The sequence below is a fragment of the Diplotaxodon limnothrissa genome, linkage group LG18, assembly GCF_057381915.1.
Source record: "Diplotaxodon limnothrissa isolate DT_005_m linkage group LG18, D_limnothrissa_male_GT1.1, whole genome shotgun sequence".
Classification (NCBI taxonomy): Eukaryota; Metazoa; Chordata; class Actinopteri; order Cichliformes; family Cichlidae; genus Diplotaxodon; species Diplotaxodon limnothrissa.
The window spans coordinates 15,762,417-15,783,292 of NC_140613.1; the positions used below are offsets into that span (position 1 = coordinate 15,762,417).

General features: G+C 38.9%; 3 protein-coding genes across 6 annotated transcripts; 2 read left to right on the forward strand and 1 right to left on the reverse strand.

Moving 5' to 3' along the window:
* Window positions 1-4,352: 4,352 nt before the first annotated feature.
* arf1 (ADP-ribosylation factor 1) lies at window positions 4,353-7,887 on the forward strand. The gene is made up of 5 exons (XM_085378476.1): window positions 4,353-4,408; window positions 5,802-5,995; window positions 6,084-6,194; window positions 6,314-6,438; window positions 6,534-7,887. The coding sequence occupies exons 2-5, from the start codon at window positions 5,851-5,853 to the stop codon at window positions 6,690-6,692; spliced, it is 540 nt and encodes a 179-aa protein (XP_085234602.1). The 5' UTR covers window positions 4,353-4,408; window positions 5,802-5,850; the 3' UTR covers window positions 6,693-7,887.
* A 1,498-nt stretch (window positions 7,888-9,385) lies between these two features.
* lg18h1orf35 (linkage group 18 C1orf35 homolog) lies at window positions 9,386-14,447 on the reverse strand. The gene is made up of 8 exons (XM_085378846.1): window positions 13,828-14,447; window positions 12,396-12,546; window positions 12,264-12,309; window positions 12,087-12,169; window positions 11,205-11,277; window positions 11,020-11,099; window positions 10,663-10,785; window positions 9,386-9,857 (listed from the first exon to the last, which is right to left on the reverse strand). Exons 1-8 carry the CDS (start codon window positions 13,922-13,924, stop codon window positions 9,602-9,604), a joined length of 909 nt encoding a protein of 302 aa, XP_085234972.1. The 5' UTR covers window positions 13,925-14,447; the 3' UTR covers window positions 9,386-9,601.
* guk1a (guanylate kinase 1a) lies at window positions 13,579-20,655 on the forward strand. 4 transcript variants are annotated; one of them, XM_085378849.1, is made up of 7 exons: window positions 13,579-13,702; window positions 17,633-17,746; window positions 17,924-17,965; window positions 18,106-18,341; window positions 18,511-18,595; window positions 18,685-18,770; window positions 19,633-20,655. In XM_085378849.1, exons 1-7 carry the CDS (start codon window positions 13,681-13,683, stop codon window positions 19,663-19,665), a joined length of 618 nt encoding a protein of 205 aa, XP_085234975.1. In that variant the 5' UTR covers window positions 13,579-13,680; the 3' UTR covers window positions 19,666-20,655. The 4 variants fall into 4 exon arrangements, with proteins under 4 accessions (XP_085234975.1, XP_085234976.1, XP_085234973.1 ...); XM_085378850.1 differs by lacking the exon at window positions 13,579-13,702 and adding an exon at window positions 13,854-14,060; XM_085378847.1 differs by lacking the exon at window positions 13,579-13,702 and adding an exon at window positions 14,195-14,625.
* Window positions 20,656-20,876: the final 221 nt, after the last annotated feature.

Genomic DNA, 20,876 nt, shown 5'->3' on the forward strand with positions numbered 1-20,876 from the left:
TTCTTGACAGCCAACTTTCAGCTGAGATCGTTCCTGCTGAGGCTTCAGTAAACTGCAGATGGATGAACTAAAGTGCCAGATGCATCTCTCAGGTCATGTGTCAGGACTTTTTTTTCTCCTGTTCCTTCCTTTTCCTGACTTGCATACACTTTTCATCTTCTATAGAGAGCGTTTTGGGTCTGCTATCCCTTATTTTACTCTCGACTTGTCCACTTTCCTCCTTTAAGGCCACACTGCACACCACGCCAAGTTTTTTGGATAATAACTCTTGGAGAATCACTTGGTTGGTGAAGAAACTCTGTTTTATGCATGTAAGTCTCCATTATTTTTTTTCAGAGACTCATCTAAGGAAATGGGAAGCAATAATTTGTTTTTGTGACAGGCTGCTAGTAGCTAAACGACGAAAGATGCCATTTAAAATTTAAATTCTCTGGTAGGTGTAGATACTGCTTGATCGCTTGAGTTAGGTGTCTTTTGTATGCCTGAATGAATCATAGGTTAGTGTTAAGTGGTTCAATAAACAAAGGGGAAAAAACTGTTCATCTGAAAATGGTGAAGTACAAGGGCTGGATAAAAAAAAGGAGTGAAAAAGCAGCCCATGTCCAAAGAAAAAGTTTGAAAGTCCTTTGGAAAGATTAACGAACTATTTCTCAAGCCCACTATTACTTTTTACCAAAAGAAACTGCAGTAGATTTCAGTAAGGGCTCTGTATAATAACAGTGCAATGCTGGCAACGCTAGCTGACAGTATTTGATTGTATTTTAACGAGAAAATTTGCAACAGTTTAAGCTTGTCTTGGGATTACAAAAAGGAGCTCTCTGTTATGGCATTAGATATCAATATTTTAATTGCACTCACTTCAGATGTTCATAATGACAGTACAGTGGGGAGAATGAAATGCTTTGTTATGCTTTCTAATCTTGTTAGTACTACACAAACGTGGACAAACCTCTAATTTACTCTACTAACTACAGGTAATAACAGACTGTACAGTGTTCATTCTTCGACAGAAAGACACATCCACAATGTGAGCACAGATGTTGTGGATACAAATGAGCATAGCAACTGTTATGATGTACACCACGTATTCTTTTGCCTTTAAAATGTTCTAAAAGTAAGAATGCCCGTTTACTCATCAGATTTATATCATTCATTTTCCTGCTTTTTTCCACGCCTTGTGTTATGAATTGAATTGGTCTTTTTCATTTTAGAAAAGCACAGGTTACATCATCTTTACATATCTAAGAAAAGCGTGTCATTCAAAGCATGACGGTCATGCAAACTGGCACATGTCAGGATTTGTTTTTGAAAAACAGAAACTCTTGGCCTTTTTTTGTCACTTAGCAGCGTGTTTGCTTTGACAGAAACAGTTTGCAGTATACACTCTGCCAATATGCTCCCCCTCCCTGACTGTCTCAACAAAGTTCTCTGTGTGCTCTCTATCTCTAAAAGCAAACAAACAGAAACATAGTGGGGTCTTTGCTTCTTTCTAATAACTATATATAATAAAATGTATTTATTTTTCGTTTGTTTTGGATGGCAGCGTTGATTTTAAATGTCCGACAGCTTTCCGAAAAATGTAGGCCAAACTAAAAAGACAGTAACACTTTGCAGAAACTTTTAACTGCTGCTATGAAACACCTTCCACACCTTTAAAGAAGGACAACTGTTGCTTTGAAAATATGCTGAAAGCGATCTCTATGGCATTCTGCGGGGCAAAACCACAAATTACGGTGGCAGAGTGAATGGCATTATGAGACTTCAGTGTGTGGTCCTTCACTAGTCTCCCCTCCTGCTGTTCTCTCCTGGCCTTCTCCCCTCCTGCTGCCCCCTCTGCTGGGGTTAGCAGGCATAGTTGACCCTGGTTAAAATTCAACTGTCCCGGTAATAATATGGTTAGTTTTTCCCTTATTGGCTTGGTCATGGAACAAAAGGAAGTGGAAACTGCAAAATTAAAAAGGAAAGAAAAGAAAAGAAAAGAAAAGAAAAGAAAAGAAAAGAAAAGAAAAGAAAAGAAAAAGAAACTCAAATGAATCTGAATCAAAAAATTATGATAGACTATAGAAAATGATGCATGCTGCGGCAAGCTTTGGGTATAAACGCACATGTTTAAAATAATTAAAAAGGAAAAGTGAAGCAAAATTGCTCAGGCCTTAAATATAATTATGTGTGTCCTGGGTTTATACTGTGAGTACTCTGGATGCATTTACAGTTTTTAAATCCAGCAGTGAATCATTTACTTACATCGGGAGATAGTGGTTTTATCGTTAATCCTAAATTGCACCTCTTCTTTCTTACATCTTTACCTTGGTTTTTGTCCTCTTCAATTACAGTGTGTGGCATCCACTGGAAGCAATAGCAATAATAATAGTAATAATAGTAATAATAATGATAATTGGTATACAGACTGTTGGCAGTCGCTTTTAACCAAGTTCCATGTCTGAGCCTCCAGCAATCCACCCCCAGCATGAGTCAACTTTGGTGTGTGTGATTAATTTATCAGTATACCCCCCTTAAGGATAAACTAGTCACCATAATTAACTGCTGAATAAAGTGAAGCTCGTGGCTGCCACCATATTTTCAACAGAAAATCGTTTCCTGAGGTCATATCTAAACTGGGACGGTGGGTTGGCTTCAGATAGTCTTCATCAGACTTCTTTTTGCAGTCAGAAGAGCTGCCCACTGCTGGCCATCAGAGGTAACACAGGTCTAAGGCACTTTTGCATTGGCTTTGTTTTTCAGATGTGGAACCGAAGTCTATTAAAAATAGATACAGCCAGTGATTTTCAAAATATTTTTTTCTTTACTGATAATTAATTTACCACTGGAATGCACTACGAGTCAAAATTACTTGTTTTAATCAGTGCTTACAGTATAGACTGTATATAGAAGCTAGATGTAGGCACTGTGATGTCTGTTTTGAAGTTTCCAGTTGAGCATCTTGTCCAGCGCTGACATGGATTTTAAAAACTTTCCCAATATTCACAAGTGAAAAGGTGGATCAGATTTTCTCGTTTAATCTTAACTTAAAAGATGGAAACTTCAAAATGAATTATATATAACTTGCTCATAGAAGTAGGAAAGTCCAGTGGTCAGGTCTCTGCAGGACAAATTAGCTGTATTAATGGTGGCCATCGCAACAGATTCTGCCAAAGAGAAGCTGAAATGAGCTCATAAGACAGGGCTCTGACTTTTTTCCTTTCATATCTTATCAGTCAAGAAGAATATTATAAAGCTGAATGATTAACCACAAGTAACTTGTGGACTCAGATACATGAAGTGTTTCAGGTTTTGATTAGTGCGGTTGGAAAGGAGGTGAACCTCGAGCAACTAATAAGCTACTCCTGGGAACTTTAGCAGTTAGTGGGTCTTCAGCAGGGATAGGAATTTAAAAAAAAATTATGCCACTTGGGAACCGCTTCCAAGTTTTTCAAAGCATTGGAACTGTGTCTGAACTTATCAATTCTTTTATCAATCCCTGTAGCTGCTGGCAATGCACATTAATTTCAGATCAGCAATGTCATACATGCGTGTCTAGTGTTGCCATAAAAAAGAGTCATTGCAGGGAAGACGAATGATTACAAAGCATTGCTTCATGAAGACAGATGATAGCCGTGTTAGTTGTAATGTCTGTAACATAATTATTTCAAGCGGGGTGGAAACACCAGCAACATACGCAACATGGGATTCACTTCAAGGAGTGTCATGTATTTGATGTGCACCACAAGTGCTATCGCTACAGTTTCCCAACCGAGCAGCTCATCAATGCAGATGTGTAACAAAAATTTTATTTAACTAAGAAAGCCTGAAAGAAAATGAATGCCATACTAGTCTGCCTTTATTTACTCGATTTTAGATGTTAACTGAGAGATTGATGTTACATCTAGAAATAGGCAGTAGTCTGTTTGGGATTTAAAATAAATTAAAAAAAAATCCGTTTTGATGACACTGAAAATCTGTTTATGTATAAAGGTGGATCAAGGATCAATAAGGGCTGGGCTGGTGAGCAGATGCAATGATTGCACTGGTATAAAAAAAACTTTATAAATTCCTATTCCTAGTTTTCAGGGAAATTTAAGATTCAATTTCAGTAGTAAATTAAAGTCAACAGGTCATAGACACAGCATGCTTATCGTGCATTTGTACTTGCCAGTACAAGGTAAAGCTATTTTTACTCTAAATAGTGCCATAACTAAAAAAAAAAAAAAAAAAAAAAACTAAACTAAAAAAAAAACTAACTAAAAGTGGAGGCTGTCATGTGTGCGTGTGTTTCTCCCCGCAACCACAGGGGGAGACACTTCTCCCGGCACGGTGAACGCAGGAGTTTTGCAGGAACCTCTGACGTGTCAGACTGTCGCCATTTTCCTAAGGAAGGAAACGCCTAGAGGGAACAAAACATTTCAACTGAGTAAGTGCAAGAGAGACTTTTTGTTAAAGAAAAAAGAAAAGGTAGCTTTTACAATATCTGAAGGTAAATGTACAAAACCCCATGTGTTGTCAAGCAAAATCGGCTTTAGTGTGTGCGATTCCGATCACCATAGTCAGAAAAATCTGACTTGCACCTTGTTAGCGGAATTATCTGAATCGACGAGTCTGTCCTTCCTTTCTGTGTGCGTGGGAGGTTTTTTTGTACTCTCTCGCACATGATTTCATATTCAGTGTAACTGGGAAACACATAAATAGAAATGCAATTGTTGTTTTTATTTCTCAAGTTGGTACTCTTAAAATCTGAGCGGGTCGGACGACTATTAGCGTTGCACCGTAACAAGCTAGCATCACCGTTTGTTTACCTGCTCTGAAAGTTTTTGCTCCGAGCTAAATATTGAAAATGCTCCAGTTAGCCGCGTAAAATATTCGGTTCCAAACTGCATAAACTGAAAAGACAAATACTGGTACAGGGTGACAGCTAGCGAGTTTCCTTATAATTTCATTTAGTAGCTTTCAGGAGTCACGGAGCGTTTAACGTCCCTTTTATCGAGGTTGGTGCTACCACGAGTTTCTGCCTTTAAGTAGAATTCAGAAGCTCATATATTGCATATAGTATACATCACACTGATTAATGCGAGTGCGATAACAGAAAACTGCTTACAGATAATTGTGTTTAGCACAACAGTAGCATCATACTGATTTCTGAGGATATTTAAAAATGTCCTAAAAGTGTCTAACAGCCTTTACAGTTGCACTCCCATGCTGCCCACGTGACTCAATAACAGCAAAATTTCAAACATTCACCTTTAATATTTTGCCACAAGCAAATGTAGCTGTCTGTAAGATGATTTGATCACGCCGTAAGACCCATCTCACTGATTAGATGAGGCTAACAAAACTTTAGTCATGGACATAGACTTTATTTAATCCCACACAGAGGAAATTCACTTGTTACAATAGTATAAGGGACAGGAAGAAAAAGCAAGTTAGAGATATATATTAGAAAAATAAAAATTGAAAATAAAATAGTGTACAAAAAATACCAAATTGCTATATGCAGAAAAATGCACCACTGTTTTTTTTATATGTACATTAAGTGCAGTGGGAGTAATAATAATAGTAATACATATGTATTTTTTAAAACTGTATTTAAGTTGCACACAATATTTTTTGTTTAATGTATGGCGATATTGAAGTTTGTTCTAGCCTGGATGGTGTGATCAACACATACTCAGACCTTCAGTTTACTGTCACAGCAATCAGAGGCAGTGTGTCCGTCATTTGGGAGGTTGGAACACGGTTTGGTGTTTTCTTATGTTTACCAGCAGCACGTCTCTGTATTGGAGCTGAACAACTCCTCTCTTTCTTCACAGGTTTTCTTTTTGTTTTTTTGGCCTTTTTGGGTTCCTGTCACCAGCCGCCATGGGGAATATGTTTGCAGGACTGTTTAAAATGTTCGGGAAGAAGGAGATGAGGATACTCATGGTGGGTCTGGATGCTGCTGGAAAGACAACGATTTTGTACAAGCTTAAACTCGGAGAGATTGTGACTACCATCCCTACAATAGGTAATACAAAAACTGTTTTACATGACACAGGAAGGAAGCCTAAAGACTCGGTTTGTTTTTAATGTGAATATTTGTTTCATATCTACAGGTTTTAATGTGGAAACGGTAGAATACAAGAACATCAGTTTCACTGTATGGGATGTCGGCGGTCAAGACAAAATTCGACCGCTGTGGCGTCATTACTTTCAAAACACTCAGGGTAGGTTTTTTCCTCATCGCCTGATATTTGATGGCTCATGTTAGGACTGCTATTTGAACATGTCTTCTGGTTTGTATTTAGAAGATTTACACCCATTTATTTGATTGCACTTGCTCCAGGTCTTATCTTTGTCGTGGACAGCAATGATAGAGAGCGATGTGGAGAAGCTCGTGAAGAGCTCCTGAGAATGTTGGCAGAGGATGAGCTGCGTGACGCCGTGCTGCTAGTGTTTGCCAACAAACAAGTAAGTCATCAAGTCTTTTATATAAGCAGGTGTACATCATAAACACTTTTCACCTTTCCTTTGTCTAATGATTTCTCACCTTCTTTTTTTTATAGGACCTCCCAAATGCTATGAATGCAGCAGAACTCACAGACAAGCTCAATCTTCATTCCCTGCGCAACCGACAGTGGTACATCCAGGCGACCTGTGCCACCACCGGAGATGGCCTCTATGAAGGGCTGGACTGGTTGTCTAATCAACTCAAGAACCATTAATGATTACGGCATTTTAAAATCCAATCTCCTCCACCCCAATCTCTGACCTTGCTCTTTACTTTTAAGATCTTGCTAAACTGAGTTATGTTGTACTGGAAGCTGTTATTACCACAAACATGCAGGCCAGTGGTGGGGGTGGGCTATTCTTGTAAAGCAGCTTTATTTTTATTTTTTTCACATTTTATGTAAGTGTAAATAAAGTTGGTAATGGGGCAGCTTGTTGCACGCTTTAAAATCCTACTGTGGTGATTTGTCTTTCTGGCTGTTGGGCAGCCATGTGTGCATTGAATAGAAAAACAAAGGCAGGGACTTTACCAGCAGATAAAGGTTACACGTACTGTAAGGACTGATTTTAATTTTTTATTAGAAACAATAAAGAATCATACACTGATTATGCACTACTTGCAACTACTACTGGTAATTTTTATCAGTAACTAGAAGTACCAGCGCCTCAAAATAAGTATAAACACTGGCATTGACTATATGTACTGACATTGCCCCCCCACCTCCGTCACGCACAATCTGTGAACACCTACCAGCCTTTGTTGTTTTAAACTAAGAAATGTTGCATTGACCTCACATCTACCTGCTTTGGGGTAACAGGGAGGAGCCAGCCTCTTGAGCCTGCATTGAATTCTTGTATTTTAGAGTCTCAGGTTGAATATGTGCTGCCTTTGCAATGTACTTGTTAGCAAAACTGCATGATGTAGTCTGTTTGTCTTTAAGGGCATGCATTATTATCTACTGGGTGTTTACATCATACAGCTGCAAAGGAACTCTTAGCCCACTAATTACTATAGCCATACACTGTTAATTTGTTGTAAGGAGTGGCTTAGCATCCTCACTAAGGGCTCTATTAACGTTTGCCTTTTATTGAACTCAAACCTGGGAATTTGCATTGTGCAGCTATGACATTAGTGCCAATGTTTTCCTTTGCAGCACGTTGGGTTTTCTTTCGTAAACTGGCCGTCCATAAATGCCTTTTTTTTTTTTTTTTAATATGAGACACATCACTTCCCCCCCTCCCCCCAAAACTTATTTGTAAAGGGTGTGGCTGTTTTAACTGATTGCATCGTTTGATTTTTAGCTGCCTAAAATGTAATGTTATTCTCTTCTGGTTGTCTGTGTTCTTATGTAAAGCTTGATACTGCAATTGATTTTCATTTTGTTTCACACCATGTAATAAAATCTAAGTTTATGCTGCTTTTTGTAGGCTGTCCCTTGACATCAACTATTACAGAATTAAATGAAGTTTTAGACTATTTAGACAAAAGGATTAGGCATCACCTTGGCATTTTTCTGCTCAGCGAATCAATCTAAAACAGAATATGAGAACACGTATGTGCAGCAATTAATTGGCAATTGATTTTAGTTGCAGCATTAATAGAATTACTATTACAAAGGCCCCAAACTTGTGTCTGTGACTTCTTAAGGCTATCACCCCTTGACCTAGGAAGAAATATGTTGCCCCAAGGTGATGAAACCACCCAGTGCTTAGGTTAAAGCAGTTATGTGAAGAGCACACCCTGTTTCACATTGTGTAAGGGTGGCAATCTAGGACCACATTCTTGCAGGTTGATTAGGCTGCTACGGTTAATGCAGCCAAGCCTGTAAAACATGGCAGGAGAGTATGGTAGCGGTGGAAGAGGAGGTAGTTTGAGTCTTGGGTCCCTCATAGGGTGGCTTTGTCTAGCCTTCTCTCCTGCTGCTTCATCAGCTTGGTTTGTGTGTGGCGGTCTAACGGTACTCGGCCATATAAAAAAAAAAAAAAAGGGCCAGCCTAGTTTTTTGCACTCTTCTTTATGAATGCCTTGCTCTTTTTTTAGTGTACCCCCCCAGGTGCCAGTCCACAGAATACCCTCTTTCAGACCAATTCAAGGCAAATGCAAACACTACTCTATTATGACCAGTAAAGAGCATTCCAATGGTATCGCACCAGTCGGAGCTGAACCTAGAATGACGAGGGATTACTTAGAAAGGAGAATGGCCAGTGTCTGAGTAGTAGGATGAGACGGAGATGTATAGATGGAAAAAAAGGTGTCAAGAAGCATCTTGAAGGAGCAAATGTTTAGGTTTTCCAATATGAAAATGTAATCAATAGAAGTTTGTGTTGAAGGATTTTTGCCGGCAAGTGCTTAGGCAGTCAGGTGAACGGCTCGAATAGAACTTTCACTCAAAAGAATGGGGTTCAAGTCTATGCATTTTATTTGTTTTGATATGGGGTTTTTCTCCCTGTCACTGTGTGGTTAGGCACCAAAACTACATGCTTAGATTCAAGAAAAGAAATGCTTATTAACATACACTCTTTTACCAGTTTGATTATAATCGTAGAAGGCTTCTTTGGCAGCAAGCCCTTGAAGCTACATTCCTGTGCAAAAAGTGCCAGTTGCACCATGTCTTTATGGTAACCTTAAAAAAAATAAATAAATCAGACACGTTCATGTAAATAACTGAATGAGTCATGTCATGACAGGGTCATGTAAGAATTTCCATGAGGGATTATTGTGTGTGCTTGCAGTAACAATGATCAGGGTTGAACTAATGTTAAATAAAAGCTTTGAGGACAAGGAAGAAAATCATTCCACTAGCTTTGGAAAAAAAGTTTCTATATTTATCCAAGATAAAACCCCCAAAATACAAAGCTTAAAGCAATACAGAGTACTTGATATTTGATGATTAAATAACTCGACGTGATCAAAAACTGTCAAACCAAAACACCAGTGTCACATGAGCAACCTTCTGAATGAAGAAGTTAAAACCTGAGGCTAAAGTCTGTTACACTGATTAGAGTCCATCCACAGTCTGTTTGGCTGTTCAAGTAAATAAGGTCTTGAGGGTCTGTCAAACTGCTGTAGAGCACTCTGTCCACATTATGCATGTTTGAATCGGGGGTGGGGGTGGGCACGACATTAGTCGTCCGAGTCTGTGTCATGGCGCCGCCTGTGGCTTTGTGTGGCACCAGCAGGGGCCTTCTTGTGGCTGGCAGGGTTGCGAGGGACAGGAGATCCTCCATCAGAGGAGTCTGTGTCGTGCCGCTGCCTTCGATGATGGGGGTTGGAGCGCTGTCGCTCAGCCTTTGCTCCCCCCCTTGAGTGGCTGTCATGGGGTCTGGCTCCGCTCTGACTAACGTATGATGGATTATGATGATGGTGGTCCTTTCTGTGCCTAAAAAGTACAAGGAAACAAATAGTGTTGGGATTAATGCTGTGAGGGTATGGAAGAATAAACGGCACCTGCAAGTGGAAATAACTGGCTATTTTTTTTGTTTGATAAAATTGTGTTCAAGGTTATTGTTATTCTTTTCCTATCGCACAAGTTACTGAAGCACATAAATAACAATGTTTAATCTGCCTCTTCAAATATTGAAATATAAAGAAAGTCTTGTGACGCATGCACCCCATATATAACACAACAAGTGAAGTTGTTGCATGTAAGACAGTGCCTCACTGCCCTCTAGTGCTGACACAACAATTTGGCTCCCAACAAAAAGACTGCAATGTAATTTAAAAATATAAACAGGGCTGCACATAAGTGGTTCGCTATCAAAATAAAAGATCCGCACCAGATAAGTTGTAACGCACGTTTGCGTACATAAGATGTTCTGGAGGAGGACAGACATTTGTTTAGAACTCTTAAAGATGTCGAAGAAGCAAGCTCCGTAAGCAAATACTTTGGTGTTTCTTAATGTAAACCTCGTTCACCCATTCACACACCTACTTGAGGAAGTGCTTTTTTTTCATGCCTAAGCACTTTTAACCTAATACACACACGCTCACATTCCGATGGACGCATTGAGGGCAGACTGGGGTTCTTTGCCCAAAGATACTTCCAATTAGAAGTGGGAGCAGCCAGGGATTGATCTACCTCCACAGCCCCCGTCTTTAAAAACACGATTCTAAAAACATATTTTGAGTTTGGTCCAGACTCACGCTGAATAGTGTTTGAACGTTAAATGCAGAAATAAACCAACCTCTTCCTGTTGTCCTCAGAATCGGAGGAGGATGAGTCTCTCCTTTTTCGTTTTTTCTTTTTTTCCTTTTTCTTTTTCTCCTTTTTGTTCTTTTTTTCTTTGTTTTTCTTATTACTGTCATGCCTTCAGAGAGGGAAAAGAAAGTAGTGAAGATTACATTTCAACAAATTACATTATTTTTTCATTTCAAATGTATTATTATCAGTATTATTATTATTTACGCATTCTCATTCATTTGTTCACTGGCTATTATTAAAAGAAAACTTAAGAAACTGGATACAGGGTCAGATTTTGTCCAGTAAATCTAAAAGTTTGTGTGTCTGCAACATTTTACAAGTATTAATTATCCAGTCTCACCTCTGTTCCTCCACCTGTTTTACTGCACTCTCATTTGTTTTTGTTGCTGAAGCTTCTGTATGACCTTCAGTCCTGACGTGCTGGACAAAAAGCATTTCTTAATTTTTGCACAGAGTGTAAAATGCCTCAAAGCAGAGTAATGTCTAAGCACCACTACCCCAAAAAAGGTAATAACACAATCTTACTGTAAAAACCGGCAAGCCCATTTTAGCAACTTCCTTTTCTTTCTGGGACAGGACCATTCTCCGAGACCCTGCACTGCAGAAGGAAACATTGAAAACACAATAAGACACTTTAGAATCAAAACATTGAGAAAAGAAGCTCTTTTGACACCACTTTTTCCATGATGACAGTTTACATTTTTGCTGACTTATCAAATACACTAACTGGCCACTTTGCTAGGTACGCCCGTTCAACAAATATCTAATCAACCTGTCACAAGGCAGCAACTCAGTGCATTTAGATGTGTAGACATGTTTAAGAAAATGTGCTGAAATTTAAACTGAGCATCAGATTGGTGAAGAAAAGTGACACTGAGCAAGGCATTGGTGTTGGTCCCAGATGGGCTGGTCTGAGTTTTTCAGAAACTCCTGATATACTGGGTTTTTCCAACACAACAATCTCTAGCGTTTACAGAGAATAGTTTGTTTTGGGGGTTTTTAACTTAAAACATAAGATATCCAGTGAGGTACTATCATGCCAATATAGACCAAGATCTCTGAGGAATGTTTCCAGCATCTTGTTGAATCTATAACACGAAGAATTAAAGTATTTCTGAAGGCAAAATGGCGTTGAACCCTAATAACCCCCAACGAACTAGCAAGGGGGTACCTAATAAAGTGACCAGTGAGTGTATGATTAATTTAAAACAAGAGTCCCTGATAAAGATTAAACTACCTTCACCTTCAGGTTCTACCTTCACCTTAGTGATGCATACTGTCCTTTTAACAAATATTCATTTATTTTTATGTTGTTGCTTTTCTAGATTTATTTATTTTACTCCAAAAATAAAGCACCTTTAAACATCACTGTTTCATGTGGAAAAAGCAAACATAAAAAGAAGTCACCTGGAGCTTCCTAAACCAGAAACACGGTCAACATTTCTCTCGTCGCCATCAGCCTCGTCCCTCCTGCAAACCTCTACAAGGTCCTGCCATAGAAAGTCAAATAAAAATTCACATCACTAAGCTTTTGAACAATAGCAGATTTTTTTTTTTAAATCATTCATAATTTAAGTCACACACCTCTTTGGTTAGACCAGTCGGTTGTCTCTTTATATTCTTGTGCCCTCTAAATTGATAATGGAAAATGAGAAATTACTAAACTGGTCAGTTTAAACTTCCTGTTTTATCTCTTTTATGGGAAGTTGTACATACAGTGCAGCCATCAACGCTTCTTCCTCTGCTGCCTTGACAGCAGCAAGTTCCTCCTCTCTGGACAAAGGTGCACCACCCTTTTTGTCCTTTGCATACCATGTCAGATCTTTGCCTTTTTGCCAACGCCCCACTGGTGCCATCAAGGAGTTACCTGGAAACAGAGGAAGTGATGACACGTGATAAAGATTACGGATTCCAGAACATGATGTATGATAATTTCCTTTTCATTCTTAAGTAGGGCTGTGCGATATGACCATATCCAGATAAAAAACATCTATCGTCCGATAATGATATAAATAACAAAAATTTATCATTTTCTGTAAATTCTGTGAATCTCGGGTAGCTGAAGTGTTTCCAGCTGGGCGTCGTGTATCTGGAGTCGAGTGTTTTACCGATGCATGAAACTACACATTTTTAGACATAGGTTGTAACGACCGCCGTTTTCTTTGCGAGTATTTATTACAGGGCTGCTGCAGGGAAAAGCCTGTTCTAACGTTTAAGTCTGAGGTTTATTCAGTTTATTTTGAAAACTCTCAACAGGATCTTGAGCTTTATTGTGAAAGGTTTATGTTTTGGGCCATAGCATAACACTGAATGAAGCCAGTGTTACAGAAATCCAGATGGTGTCAACATTGTTTTTTCCCCAAATAGTCAAGAATTGTGCATTTTTGTTTTGAAATTATTTACAGTACGTATAGGAGGGTAAAGTCAATTAAAACAATGTCTTGTGTACACACGATAATTGTGTGTGTACAAACACAAACTTTAATGGATTTTAGGGGCCCCTCACTAAAACGACTTATTCATTAGTCATGGCAAAGATGATGTTGGTATTGTTAGTATTGTCCCTTTTTTAAGTTTCCTTATTATGTACAACTTAAAAGAAAAAATACTTTTTTAAAATCTTTCTATTAGCATCCTCCCCTCCACAGCCACGTGTTTAAACAATATATTTTAACATATGCTGATAACATCATCTATAATGAGGACCTTACTGTACAATAATATTAATATGATGCTTTTCCATGAGTGCTTTTTAAAATGCACGTTCCTGAACAATTTAAGTAGGGTTACTTTTGGGAGTCCTATTTTTCATCGGTGGTGGCCGCTATGTAGGCTAGCTGCTGTTGGTTTGCTGGGCATGCTGGCAACTGTGTAGGCTCACATAACGGAGAGACTACGTGTCTGTGCTCAGGGGTGGGAGCAATGAAAGCTAGGACTTGCTTTGTGTAGACTGAAAGACAAGGCGAAAACCCAGCCATTAGACCCATCCAGACTTCGTGTAATGAGGGAAACGACAACAAAAGGTATGGGAGAGTTGCATGTGAGGCCGTGGTGTGCGTAGTTTAAGAGCTCAGTTAGAGCGATATGAGCAGCACCGCATCTGGTTGCTGCTGATAGCAGACAGATGGCTACTATCTCCTGTACTTACCGAGATAGTTTTCTCTGTGTTTGTCGACTTTCACTTCATTCCAGTTGAACTGGTCCTGACCTCCCCGTACACCTCCAGATCTCGAGGAACCGAACATTTTAATCGGGTATCTCTAAAAGTTAAGGCAAAAACAACGTCCTGTTAACGCGAAGAGCTAACTTTTAGCCACGTTAGCACATGACCCGCGCGACCGGCTAGGCCTTCAGCTAACACTCATCCGGGGAGTTTTTGTGGTAAGTTTAAATTCCCTATGGTTACTAGGACCTGTTGGTGAGAGGCTTGCTTCTTAGTGGTAATGCTTCCTTTGCCTAGAGGCAAACTGCTTCCAGTTTCCCCAAGTCTCCGCAGAGCGCAGGGGAAATAGTTTGTTTAAACGCTAGTTAGCTTAAAATCGTTAATATGCGTCTTTAGGTTATAGTAATTACTGCCAGCCCGCGCACATGTCGGTACTGCCGCTTTTGAAGAGGCTGCCTGATTCCAGTTGAAAGCATACATGCATTCACAATAATAATAGCTTTAAAATATCAGCGTCTTCGTCATTATTTGTTTGGCTAATGTTGCTAAAAGCCCTGCTTTTTCAGCATTCTCTCGCGCGCATTCTTGACGCTCGTGAACGTCACTTGTTGGTGTTTTGGCCTGTGGTGATGACGTAGGCAGCACGGGTATCTTTAATGGCTCTCGCGGTGAAGACTCGGAGCACAGCAAGGGAGGGAGAAGACACGCAGGAGACGGTGCTTTAAGTTGTGGATTAACGCTATTCCTGTCCCATAATGAGACATTTTTCCAGGCTATTTTCAGGTAGGAATGAGGACGTTTGGTGGGGTTTTCTGCTCTCTCCAAATTGCGTGTTGTGTCACGATATCTGAGCGTGCCATTCATTCCTGGAGTCCCATAAGAGAAGAAGATGGTTCATGTGTTTACCAGAGTGTTTTAAATTAACATGGCTGACACAATGTTACCTGTGGTTTAATTGTTAGTAAGTCTGGTTTGGGATGTGTGATTCAGGCATGGAATAATGGTAGAAGTGCATTTAAGCCTATTTTAAATCCCCATTTCACTTCCAACAACTTTAACTTCTTATTACAATAATGTCAGTTTTTATATGATTATAACATACAGACTTTGCAGTTCCTGTGTGCTATATATTAACATCAAATGCATATGAGAAACAGATGACGAGGCCTCACTATGTGAAAAAGATACGAACTGTTTGTCCTCCTGATTAGAACAAAGCCACTGTTATCTTGATGTTACATAGTGTTAGGGCGACCAGATGTCCCCTCTTTTGTTCTCCTGCCTTTCACACATCTTGAGACAGCGTCCCACATTTTGGCTGGGTCTGCAGGACACACACTTTTCTAAACTCTGGGCCTTACCCAGTAAATATGAAGGGCAGGCTTCTTATTACAGTCAAATTAAGTAAACCATCTAATGTTGGGCCCATCAGCGAAAATTACAAATTACCCCCCCCCCCCCCCCCCCCCCCCCCCAAAAAAAAAAAAAGCTATAATGGAAAATACTATAGAGAAAACGAAGCAGCAGCTAAATTGTGTGTGTCATAATCGCCTAAAAACTGCTGAGAAAAATGTATACCAATTTGTGGATCCCTACAGAAACTGACAGACTGTTACCAGACAGAATAGAAGCTGAACTAAGAGAAGATACAGAAGTGTATATAAAGCTTTCATGTGGTGCAAAAGCTAACTTTAGCTGCCTTTTATCCTTATTGTGTTTACTTAGTAAGAGATTTGGAAAAGCTGCACTAATCTATTTGACTACCTCCCGTCATTGTTTTTCCCCACGTTTAGTTTGTTGTATCTGTTCACCCAACATCCTGTGTGGTATTACAGGATTGTTACAAGATGGACCAAAGCTTTGTAACTTATTTTTTCCAGCTACATTTTCCCAGTTCAATTAGACATCAATTAGATTTTTTTTTCAATTCAGTTTTAATTTTATAGCACCAAATAACAACAGCAGTTACCTCAAGGTGGTTTGTATTGACATACTCATTTTTGTTTTGTTTTGGGGCTTTTTAGAAAAATTCCAGAGACCAGGGATATTATTATAATGTCTTTTTAAGCCCATATAAGAACCAAATATGCAAAATATCAAGAAATATTTGCTTAAAAGGAGGCTGCATAAACTTTCTTTAAAGAAAAATATCCAGATTTTTATTTCTTGTAACGTTCACACTGAACATGAAGCGGATTGTCTCTGACTTTAAAAATGCAACATTGCATGTGATTTTCAAATCGCGCTTCAGGAAATGATTGCATTACATGCAATTTAGTGCACGTGGTTAAAGTCAGGCGCCATGCAGCTTCCAATAAATGCTGTGTGTTGATTATAAACTCACATGGCTCTCATTTCCTCTCATGCTGCTCAGTTTATGTAGGAAAGGTGTTCTGTGTTAATTATTTTAGTGTCTTGTGTTCTTACTTAAAGGGTGCACGCTATGCTCTTTACAGCTTGATAATTTCATACTTGGACTCCGCTAGAGTGGCTTTGCATGATTTACAGTCTCAGTCCAGCCCTGCTGGATTAAATAATCAAATATTAAACATAAAATCCTATAAATTATTTAAAGAATCCAGTTTTTATAAAAGGAACTCCTACATCCTTTTATTAGCCATGATTCTGTTTATGGGAAGCATTTGAAAGATGATGGAGGAAAACTGCTTGGAAATCAGAAACCTCATAATAATGTGAATTTTATTCTCTGCTCTTAAAAGATCACACGAGCATCCAAACATGCAGATCAGTTTACTTTTGCTTTCATTTTAAAAGATTGCTTAGACTTTATTGGGATTCAGACACCTCACCTTGACGTAGTAGTGTAGTTAAAACTAGTGTTTTAATGCCTTTTATTATGCTGTGTTATCTTCTTTACTAGGTTCAGTGTTTTTTCGAGACACTTTGAGTGTCTTGTAATGAGAGGTTGTTTGAGCATTAGGGCTGAAACCAAAATGCATACATGGCTGCATTATAGCAAGTCACTACCAAGTCATAAGATATTTAAACTGAATCATAAGATGGAACTTTAAAAAAAAAACTAGTGCAGTAAAATTGGCCCTGCCCACTCCCCGTCTCTCCACCCATCTGCTTTTAAACACAATCTGCAGACACACAATCGTTCCCTTCCTGTTGACTTGATTTTCCTGTCTGCGTCAGCTCTGTGTGTTTTGAGGTAAGGGGGTTAGGAGGAACGTGAGACTCATTGCTTAATTCTTTACTTTTGGTTGATAGTCAAGCAATTTGTAATAAAAGAAATGTGATGTAACAGGGAAGAAAAAGAGAGATGTAGAGAAACAAAGAACTCTGACTGCCTGCTCACAAGATGTTTGCACATTTTAGTTTGAAGGCTGATGAAGGTGTAGTTTGAGTAAATAAAAATATCTGTTAATTAAATTTTAGATAATTTCCTTTTCTTTCTGACACTCACAACCAGAGTTGGGTGCTTCAATTAGTAGTTGTTCCTCGACAGCACTATGGTAACTTCACAGCTTGCTTACCAGTTGATTGCTTTAGCTCTCCTGAGGGCTGTTTTGCTCTCATCATGGTTTTTTTTTTTTTTTTTTTTTTTAAAACATTGCTGGCTTAGCATTTTATGGCGTGTCCCTCACCTCGCCGAGGCTTCTCTTTACCTGCCTTTTACTAACAAAAGAAGCAAAAACCCTTGTGACTGCACAGAGTAAAGTTGGTCCAGTGATGACTCATATTGTGTGGTTACAGATTTGCTCTGCAGCCTCGCCCATTTGTTTCCTATAACAAACCACACTCTTCTTTTCCGCTGTTATTTCAGTTATGGCTGGACCCAGGCCCGTGGTGTGTAGTGGCCCATCAGGGGTGGGAAAGAGCACTCTGCTGAAGAAGCTCATGAAGGAATATGAAGGTGTCTTTGGCTTCAGCATCTCACGTAAGTGTGTCTATGTCCCTGTAAAGAATTTCACATTACTTTTAATATTTATTATTTTGCTGTTGAGGTTTGTTAGTCATGAGTAAAGCTTTTATTTTCTCCCTAAGCGAGTAACAAATTGTTGCAGCGCCAGATTTTTAAACTCTAGTGTGACAGAAGTGTCTTTTCCGTTCTCAGATACGACAAGAAAACCCCGACCTGGAGAGCAGAACGGCATAGGTACGGCATGTCACTGCTCTTTCACAACCAATGAACCTGAAAGCAGGCTGATTAAACAGTTGGATTTTTTTCTCAATTGTCCTTTTTTTGTGTACTTTCTTTCTTCTTCTTCTTTTTTCTTTTTTCCTCCCGGGTTTCAGATTACCATTATGTTACGCGGGATGTGATGCAGGCAGGCATCGACAATGGCGATTTTATTGAGAGTGCAGAGTTTTCCGGGAACCTGTATGGGACGAGTAAAGCAGCTGTCCAAGAGGTCCAATCCAAGAACCTCATCTGTTTATTAGACATTGATATGCAGGGTGTGAAGAACATCAAAAAGACAGACCTCAATCCAATGTTCATTTCCATCCAGCCACCATCCATGGAAATCCTGGTAAGCACATAAGATTTGAAGTGTACACAGCACGTGTCTGTAGTTTCCCATTTTTGCCACCAAACAAGTGGGTGTTGTCACCAGTTAAATTTTGCATCACAGGGATCAGGTAAAACGGGTTTTGGCTTCTGAATTGCTTCTGTAGGTTGAACCTGTTCTCTTGTTTCAGGAAAAGCGTCTAAGAGGCAGAAAAACAGAGTCGGAGGAGAGCCTCCAAAAGCGTTTACAGACAGCCAAAATCGAGATGGAGTTTAGTAAGTAGCTGTGATTTGCTCTCAACAGATCAAAGTTACAAACTATAAATCTGCACGTCATAACCGACCATGAATGGATCTCTTTCTAGGCAAAGAACCTGGTGCGTTTGATGTTATAATCATCAATGATAATTTGGACGATGCTTATGCGAAGTTGAAAGACGCTCTTAAGGAGGTGAGTTACGATTTCACAACACACACTTTCTATTTATTTTTTTGTTTTTTGCAATCTGTCAGTTTAAAGTTTGGCAATTAAAGTTTTAACATTAACTTTAAATGTTATGCCAGGAACACTTTTAATTATTCAATGTATTTTATTCTAAACTAAACATCCGAATAGGGATATTTACTCTGTCTTCAAAATGACAAAACTGTGATTTATAAACAGCAATAAGACGGAGATGTTCTGCAGTTGAATAGGAGCATGTCAGCAAGTGCATGCAATTTTTGTAACAAACAGGTGGAAAGTGCAAATCTGTTGCCATCTGCATACAAAGAAATTCACATTAAACAGAAATTTGATGTTAACTGTTCACATTCAGTCCACCAGGACCTCATGGAACCTCTGAAACAAAAAATCTATCTAAACTTTATGAATCTGATGGCAATCTAATCAAACTGTCACCAAATTGAGAATGACTGCAGTCATTACAGGTTTCAATCATTTCAGAGAGGTTTTAAATTTATAGTAAGCCCTCTGTACTAGTTGGACTTGTGTAAAATTGATTGATTGATTGATTGATGCATTTAACCTTAGATGTTTGTCAGAAAGATGTTACTAAAAGTTGATGAAGAATAAACCTTTATTGAATCCCGTTAGCTCAAAGGATTTTCGTCCGGTATGACTGGTAGGTTATGGATAAGAAAAATATTGGAACCACATCCTATAAAAAACTACTTGCAGCCAGAGTGATTACTGTTCAGCAAACGTTGCATAGGCTTGCTTTCATGTTCTTAGTCTGTTCTTAGTTTCTTGCCACAGATCGATGTGTTCCCTGACTAATTATAAAACCTTTTTTTTTTTTTTTTTCCTGCAGGAAATTCATAAGGTCAAGAAAGTGTCCTCATAGGAGAAAGCAGCATCATGGTCGTCGCTCAGCCACTCCACCGACACACAATTCCACTCTTGTACATTCCCTCAGATGGTGGTCTTTGAAACTAGGACAATTTCCTTCAGCAGATATACAAAAAGTTTTTTTTTTTAGAAGTAGTTACTAATAAATAACTTAGTGTAAAGTGGGACATTTTTATTTAATTTTTTTTACAAACAAAGTGCTTTTCACATTTTATTTTTACACTGAAGAGGAGACACCCTGAGAACTCTTACTTGAAGTACAACTGGCATGATGAGCGGGAACAATTTGATGCAGACAGAAAATACTGTGTGCAACCGTATTCTTTTGCAGAAGTACAATTCATTGCATCATCTGGACAGACTGGTTTTTCAAGGATTAGGGGTTTTTTTGTTTTTTTTTTTGAGGGGGGTGGGGTTTCTTTCAGTCTTTTGCAACCAGCTACACTGTGTTGATGTTTAATGTCTTAGATGCAGTGAAATACACAAGTGATGGTCAGAGTTAGAGATTAAAACCAGCACTCGGGCCCCCTTTAAAATTTGGTAAGTAGGTTTGGGCAGTATCTTAGTATCGTGTGGTACCAGGCTTTTTTTTTCTTTTTCTTTTTTTAGACAGAGTACTTTCTGTACTGTTAAAAATACAGACACTCCTTTGTGTTATGCTTATGTGATGTATTTAGGTCATATTGTAGTGCACAGCACTCGTCAGAGGGCAATTACTTCTGATTAACAGCTGAGCTGAGTGAGCTGTGAAACATGGCAGTTGCAAATGTTGGGGTGGATTTCGAGTTTAGTCTCATCTCCCTAAAGATAAACAGTTTGTCATAGTTCAAAGTGAGCACCACCTGCCTGTACTGAGTAGTGTTGCTACGCTCTGGCTGTGTAGTTAAGCCATTTATTCTGACACAACTGTGCATTGTTAAGATCAAAATAATCAGGAAAGCTGATTTTATTTTATTTTTAATTTGGCAGATAGCCGCTTAACCTAATCGTGAATCAGTGTTGTGTTCTGATAATGTTCATGAGTTTCATAAACTAATATTTTTGGTGCCAGCTAGCGAGGGTGAGAGAGATTAAGCATTCAGCCAGCTAATCTCTCACCCTCCTACCTGAAGTGTCATCTGTCATCATCAGCTTTTAGTTTATTTACACAAATGTAATCGTAGACTTGGTGAAATGTGAGGAAGGTAAGAAAGACTATTTTGGCCA